This window comes from Gossypium hirsutum, chromosome A01 (genome assembly GCF_007990345.1).
Source record: "Gossypium hirsutum isolate 1008001.06 chromosome A01, Gossypium_hirsutum_v2.1, whole genome shotgun sequence".
Taxonomy (NCBI): Eukaryota; Viridiplantae; Streptophyta; class Magnoliopsida; order Malvales; family Malvaceae; genus Gossypium; species Gossypium hirsutum.
This window is the reverse complement of record NC_053424.1, coordinates 112,599,888-112,607,792: the sequence shown is the minus strand read 5'-3', so window position 1 is coordinate 112,607,792 and position 7,905 is coordinate 112,599,888. Positions and strand designations below refer to the sequence as shown.

Sequence of the window (7,905 nt, the reverse complement as noted above, 5' to 3'; positions counted from 1 at the left end):
AATAAAAATACTCATTTTATTCAAATTTAATGTTTTATTACCATTGAGCGAAAGACAATTGTTAATTTAATTAAAGCCTATGAATTTTCAATCCTAGATCACAGTCATATATAGGCTAAAAGTATATGTTTTTTCTTTTCTTAAACTTCGGTAAATGATCCAAAATATCCTACTACTATAGGAGGGAAATATGACAAGGAAAATGCGTTGGTCATCATGGCTAATGGTAGCATGGCTCATTAAAGTGCATTCTTATATAATAGTCAAAGCCACTTTTTATTCATAAACTGCTAGTGTTCCACTAAAATTTGTCCATCTACCCAATTTTTATTTCATCTTTCATTATTCAAACCTAGAATTAAATTAAAGAATTGAAAAATGATAGTTGGTGTAGGTAGTAAAAGTTTTGTTGGGAATTGAACACTAGCTCAATTCATTGTCTTATAACTCGATTTAGTTTTATTGATTCAAATAAAATTTGATAATATTGACAAATAAGATATAAGAATATATTCTTATTCTAAAAAAAATTAAATTTTTAAATGTGAAAATGATTCCAACTTAGTAAGTAATTAAAGGAATATTTAATTGACTTGATATATAATATTTAGAGACAAGATTGAAGATCTCAAGTGTTTAAAGTATGAAATTGAGAAAAGACGAAACATGAGGTAAGGGGCGATTGTGGAAACCAAGTGAAAGGGTGACCCTTCAACATTCCAAGCACCAAAGGTTGTTTAAAATTGGGTCAGAATAGGGGCAGCAGCCAGCCATGCACCTCACGTACGCGGCCACTGCTCTTTCTAGTTTCTACTGCTCACTGGACCCACCCCTTCATTCTCTCAACTCTGCCTTGTGTTTTTCAATTACCTACGCATCTATGTCTTGTACTATCATTCAAGGGAATCTAATTCGATTAAATCAGTAAGTTTTCGGCCTAAAGTATATTATATTTATAAAGAAAAAATAAGAGTTTGAATTTTAAATATCATATTGTTGGGCGTAAAGGCGGTGCCATAAGAGTTGGTAGAAGGTCTGATCCCTTAAAATGATTTGAGTTTTAATCTTTTAAAATTTATAAATTAATATATGATAAAATTATATTTTGATCTTTTAAAATAATAAAATTTTGGTTTAATACTTTAAAAAATATATAAAAATATAAACTATTAAAATAATAAATTTTCATTTTAACTCTAATAAAAATATATAATTAAAATTTAGTCCTTGAACTAATATATTTAGATAAATAGTTGACTTGAGTAATTATTACTCAATAAAAACATGACACCAAATAAAAATATCATATCATGTCATATTATTGGAGCCACACATTGTTAATTATAAAAATTAAACATTAATATTATAATAAAATCATTTTTCTAAATTTAAGAAATAAACATTTAAAAACATATAGAATTAAAACTAATTTCTTATCCATATGATGCACAAATTTATTGTATTTAATATTGACAATATATTTAATAATTTTACATTATTTTTTTTGTTACATAGACATAATAATTGAAAATAATCCAACAACAATTTGTAAATTTAGTACATATTTCCACATAAATTTTATATTATATATAATTACTAATATTTCATGTAAGTGTGACATATAAAATTGTTACCATAAATTGCATGTTGTATATGTATAATTAGACAAAATAATTTATTATTGATTCAAAATTTTATCTAAAAAAAGTTATTACTTTAATATTTTATTACATTTAGCATAATATTTCAAAACATCATGATCAGACTTTTACAATTGTGTAAATATTATTAAAATCAAATAATAATAAAAGTACTATGAACGAATCAATAATAATTTCGTGATGAAAACAAAAACCTGTCAAATGATATTAAAATATGTTATTAGTAATTTTTTAGATTTATTTATAGTATTAAATATTATTTTTATTTGGTTTATAATTACAACACTAATTAATTAAGTAATAATTAATATAAAATTTTAATTATGGATTTAATTAAGGAATAATTATTGCACCACTAATAATTACAACAATATTAATATAATCCTTATAATCATTTTATATTGTTAATTTATTATAAAAATAAACGTAAAACATAAATATATCAAGATTATAATTGAAATGTTATTAAAGAAATAATTATAACTATTTGATTTTATATTAATTGATTTTATAGATTTAAAAAAAAACATAAGAAGCAAAGTTAACACACGAAAATAATAATTCTTAATTAATTGATTTTATTTATTTTAATTTTTCAAATAAATTTAAGTCATGCTATTTTTCGAGTCAAGATTTGTATTGAATCGAATTGATTTGATTACATTCAATTAGTATTTATGAAACTTTAATTTAATTATAAAATATAAAATTTATTATAAAACATATTTATTTTCTTTTGATTTTAACATATAAATTAAGAAAAATAAATAAACTTATACATTATAAATACTATTAGATTACTAATATATTGGTATTGCATTTTTTAAAAATATATAATGTTAATCTCATACATTAATTTTTATCAATTATAAAAAAATTGATTTTATATGATTTAATTATTATCGTGTTTAGAAAAAAATATTTAATTAATTATAAAAAATCTTAAATTTTTATTGTTTTTAATTTATCTAATTATATTTAATATTTTTATATACTTGAAATTTTTATGAATCAATTATTTTTAAGTAAATATGATTTCATGTTAATTAATATTTTCTTTTATCATGATTATCACATAATAATTATTAATTTAATTTTAAATATAAATTAAAATATACAAAATTACTGAAGGCGATATAACAGATTTGCAGCTGAATCGATAAATTTGTAGCGGAGTGGGTTTGATGGCGGTCACAAACACATCACATCCTGTCTTTATATTCAATAGTGTTGATGAAGATCTCGGTTTTCTCTTTATTTATCTATTTATGGTATGAGATATGCTACTTGTCTTGAATTATTACGTGACGATTACAGAACAATCATACAAATTAATGCAGGCTGTACATTTATTATTGAATGCTTGCTTAATTTCATGTACCTGATTGGCTAAACAATCAACGCCACAATTTCGTTTGGTAATATTGGGTGACGTTCAAGAAAGGAAAAACATCAATTCCGCCCTTTGTTTTATATAATGTACATTATCATTCTGGAAAATCAATGACTAAAGAGAAAATTGGGAGTAAATAAGAATGATACAGAAAACAGTGAGTAAAAAACAAATTTATGTATATAGGGAAAAAAGGAATAATGCAGGGAAGGAGGGATATAAATTATATATATTTACATACACAATCTTTGGTGATATCATATGCACTTTTTTTTATTGCTCTAGAAAACCAACAAAGAATCCTTAACGTCATAGTTCATCTTCTCCAAATTAGGCTGCACAGCGAACTGAATCATTGGCGGCGGCCCACAAGCCAAGGCAAGAGTGTCGTTGGAACCCACCGGGATATGCTCTCTCAAGATGCTTTCGGTTATGAAACCCAAGCTATACTGCCATCCTTCTCTGATTGATTCTTGCACCACGTACCATACCTTCAACCGATCATGCTTCTTTGCCCAACCATCTAGCTCTTCTTTCAGCAAAATATCGTCTTCGGTTCGGTTGGCATACACCACGTACATCTCTGTTTTGTCCTCTGGGTCCTTCAAGATTGCTTGGATGACTTGATAGATTGGGGTGATGCCTGTCCCACCTGCTAGCATTGCTAACTTGTTGGCAAACTTGGGTTTGCCATGGACCTGAAAGTTGCCTCGACCCATGTATTCAATGTGACCCAAAGGACCCTTCACGTCTAGGAATGAACCTAGTGGGAGTGAGTCCAAATACTGTGACATGAGCCCTCCATTAGGGAATTTTGGGTGTACCCCTTTGAAATAAACCTTGACCACTAGATCAAAGTGACCTACTTCATCGATGGCACTAGTCGGAGTGTAGGCTCTCATGCAAAGCTTATCATCAATGGTGGCACATAAAAATATGTGCTTTCCAACGGGTAATCCCAGCACTTGATCTTCGGATGGCAATGCAAATCTGAACACACGGACGTCATGGGAGATGGATGTTTTTTGGATGAGTTTGCATGGGATTTTCTCACGTGGAACCAGAGCTACAGGTTTTGTAGGCACAGCTTCCTTAATAGGAGCTAAAAAGCTCATTACGTTGGATGCCCCATGCACGGAAGAATTAGGGGATGAGGTCGACGAGTCGGACGCATAACCCGAAGTGGTCAACTCACCGATTCGATAATCTTCAAGCAGTTTCTTGGCTTTATCAGAGTGGATAGCATCAAATTCTTCAGTACAATCGGTTCCAGCATTGATCAAAATACTGTCAGCGCCACCAGGATGATCCTTAAGGAACCGAGTGCAGTCGTAGATATGACCATGGACGACGATCCAAGCGGAATCAGCAGAGTTATGTTTCTTAACCTCAGACATTGAAAATGTTTTAGAGGCAGTGTTCATGAAAGGAGATGAAACACTCTTCTTTAAAGTGGGGTTAGCATCAGATGATTTTTCAAGGTGGCGTTCCTTAGCCATCCATCCCCCGGTTTGGTTTCCTGGCAACGTTGGGTGCTCGAATACCATACCAATTTCTCCTTTGTGTGGCTTGCAAACGTTTGTTTTTACTCGGAACCAGCAGTTGTTCATCATTCCCTGTTACATCATCATTCATTCATTACTTACTGAACTTAATTCCTTTGAATAATATAAACAAGCTTAGTTCCAAAAACTGTATGTACCATGACATTCCATATGAGCTTCTCGGGTTGGGTGTTAAGGGTTTGATCCCAGGCTCGGACCGCAATTTCCTTTGCTCCCAGCAGATCAAGAACCTCAACCTCCAAGGACCAGAAGCACCAGCACCAGTACTTTCCATATTTGTTTGGTTGCTCAGGGTGGTCCAGGGTACACACTTGCCATGTTTCTCCACCATCCATTGTTACCTCCACACGTGTCACCTTCTTCCCTCCCCCTGTTGTCAATTCATATATAGAATATTAAGTCAATAAAGACGTTACATTCCTACAGCTACTTAATAAAAAGTAACCAAGTAATTATATAAAAAGCACGTTTAATTATGCAAGTACCTTAATAACCACGACTCTCCTTAAAACAGGAAAAAAGACTAATTCCATATTGCCCACTTACATGCATTCCCAGCACACAGGTTTCAATCCAACTGTTTTCCCCATTTAACCTTTAACTCTTTAGTTTTTGTATTTGTTTGTTTGTTTGTGTTGTGATGTCAAACAGAAATTGCCAACTTAACTAAACAAACCAGAGTTGGCTCTTGGAAATCTTACAGGCTTCTTAAGAGTTTGGCATTCAAAAACCAGCAGCACTTTTCCCTAAATGATAAGGGAAACAAAAGCAATTGTATCTATCCTATGTTCCAAAGTACAACCCAATCTTAAGGAAATTCCAATGGACTTGATATAACATTGTAACTCGAGAAATTCTAATAACTAGAATCCCATCATTTTCTTTTCTTTTAAAAGAATTTTAAATATGAAACTTTTTATTCTTTCTTTATATAGTAGAAGACAAAATATCAAATTATTTTTCTTTTATGCACTAAAATCTATAACGGCTTCCAATGGTTTCCCATCCATCGGTGAATCCTTGTATCTAATCTAATAAAAACGTAAGTAGGAAGGCATGTACCAATAGACACTTAAATCTTAGTCTTTTATGTACCCACATTTCATTGAGTTCTTTACATACTTAGATTTCGACTGGAGATAGAACCCCAAAAACATAAAATAAAATAAAATAAAAAGTAAAAGATTCCCTTCGAAAGAACAAAGGAATCTGTCAGAGGAACTCACCGGAATATGCATAGCCCCTTAACGTATATGGCCTTTGAGTGGTCCACGCGTTGATCGGCAAGATCTCTTCATGACAAGGCGTCGTTATCACCGAGTTAATGTTCAACTCATTGATGATATATTCCGGCTTATACCACCAAGCTTCACACATTACATCACAATGTTAGCATTTCCCATGCACAAATATTCTTATAATATTTTTACTGCTCTGTAAAAAGGAAAAATAGGGATTGTTTATTTTTACCTTCAGCGTTGGCTAGCTCGGCATCAACATGAGAAGGAAGTACTTTGTTATCTTTATAGTGATAATAATTGTCTGATTCTTGTTTGGTAACGATAATTCTCTTCAACCATTTCACCATTCGTCCACCGATGAACCCTGGGATGATCATCCGTACCGGGAATCCATGATCTGGAGTTAAAAGCTTACCATTTTGCATGTAAGCTAAGATAATATCCCGAGAAGGGTCCATGGCGAACTCCTTTTTTATGCTAGTTCCATACTTGGAACCACCGCCTCCTGGTAAATCTTCAGCCCCTTCGAAGCACACATTTAAGGCACCATGTTTCTTGCTAAAGATCCCACATCGTTTGAGCACGTCACACAATGGAACACCTCTCCACACTGATGTGGAAATCCCAGCTGCTCCCCAGTTGAAACCTATGGTTTGTTTGATCATGTTTTGTTCTTTACGTCGATTCCCAGCACAAACCAGGGTAACCGGAAACTCACGGCTTTGGAACTCGTTAACCAGTTGATCCATGGTTAACTTCACCGGTCTTTTAACTAAACCGGCGACTTCAACGGTCCAGTCATCCCAAGAAGCTTTAGGGACTTGACCATGGTTACGAACGTAGTGGAGAGGAACAGGAGTGATGAAACCATGGTGCATGAGGCGGTTCAAGGGAGGTTCAGAGTTGAAAGGGTGTTTTCCAGTGAGACGAACCATGGAAGCGTTACGCTCGACCCAGTTATCGGCCGTTGCTTCATCTCTAGGGTCCAAGATGGAAGGTTCAAGCTCGTTACCGGACTTGATAATCAACTCTTTGTAATGCCCGTTGATCTCATTTCCTTCATCATCACTGGAAGAGTCATCATATTCATGGTCGATGAAAACATGTTTGACAGGGCGGTGGATTTGGGTACTTGGACCGGGCTTCAAAGGGGCAAAAACACCGTTCAAAGCCGGTTCAAGGCGCCTGAACTGTCGATTATCGACGTAAGCCGCCATGGTGAAGAGTTTCTTGGAAAAAAAACTACTGTTTCACTTCCTCTCACTCCTTTTCTTTTTCCCCTTGTTTTGGAGTGTGTTTCACTGAAGGAAATTGAAGGAAGTAGGATGGGGGTGAAGTCTTTATATAGGCTCTTTGAGGAGCTTTGTGGGTAGAAACTTGTCAAATAGAAAATAGGCTCTATGATTTATTACTATTTATATTTTTATATAAATACTAAAATCGAGACGCCCCTATGTGGTGCTCATTTGTTTTGGTTTTTTTTTTTATGTTAATATTTTTTTTTGGGTGAATTATTAGATTGTAGATGTGATTAAAGTGATTTCTAACTCAAATTATGTTTAGAGTTGTGAATATTTTAATTATCAATTTAATACGAGATTTTAAGTTAATAATTTTTAATAAAGTAAAAATAAATTGTAATACATATTTTAGATACTTATTTGAGTTAATGATGGTTGAATTTTTTAATTTTTGAAGTAAAGTTATATTTAATTATTTGTAGAAATAAGGTAACTTCATCGTTAGTGTAGTAGATGGTTTAAAAAAGATTTGGAAAATAGATAGCTTTGGCTTTACAATTATTACTAACAAACCAAACTAGGATTACAACAATAAGTTAGAATTAACTTTCAACTTTTAAAATTAATTACCTAGTAACAAAATATCCCCTTCAAAACTTACTTCTCCACTATTTAATTTTAATTTCTTTTTTAACATGAGACTTAAGATTAAATTACCCTAAATTTTAGTAGGTATAAAAACAATTCTTTATCGAAAATGTAAAGTCTTATATTTATTGTTCATAACATCCTAAAAATTATTTT

The 7,905-nt window shown here is 32.0% G+C and overlaps 1 protein-coding gene across 1 annotated transcript; it reads right to left on the bottom strand.

The window, feature by feature from the left end:
* Window positions 1-3,212: 3,212 nt before the first annotated feature.
* LOC121229423 (nitrate reductase [NADH]) lies at window positions 3,213-7,259 on the bottom strand. The gene is made up of 4 exons (XM_041113707.1): window positions 6,090-7,259; window positions 5,846-5,986; window positions 4,757-4,989; window positions 3,213-4,670 (listed from the first exon to the last, which is right to left on the bottom strand). Exons 1-4 carry the CDS (start codon window positions 7,075-7,077, stop codon window positions 3,336-3,338), a joined length of 2,697 nt encoding a protein of 898 aa, XP_040969641.1. The 5' UTR covers window positions 7,078-7,259; the 3' UTR covers window positions 3,213-3,335.
* Between the last annotated feature and the right edge of the window lie 646 nt (window positions 7,260-7,905).

Coding starts and splice junctions, on each gene's coding strand:
- LOC121229423 (XM_041113707.1), bottom strand. CDS start 7,077: ATGGCGGCTTACGTCGATAATCGACAGTTCAGGCGCCTTGAACCGGCT. Junction 4,990..5,845: donor AAGGGGCTATGCATATTCCG/GTGAGTTCCTCT, acceptor AATTGACAACAG/GGGGAGGGAAGAAGGTGACA. Junction 4,671..4,756: donor AGCTCATATGGAATGTCATG/GTACATACAGTT, acceptor ATGATGTAACAG/GGAATGATGAACAACTGCTG.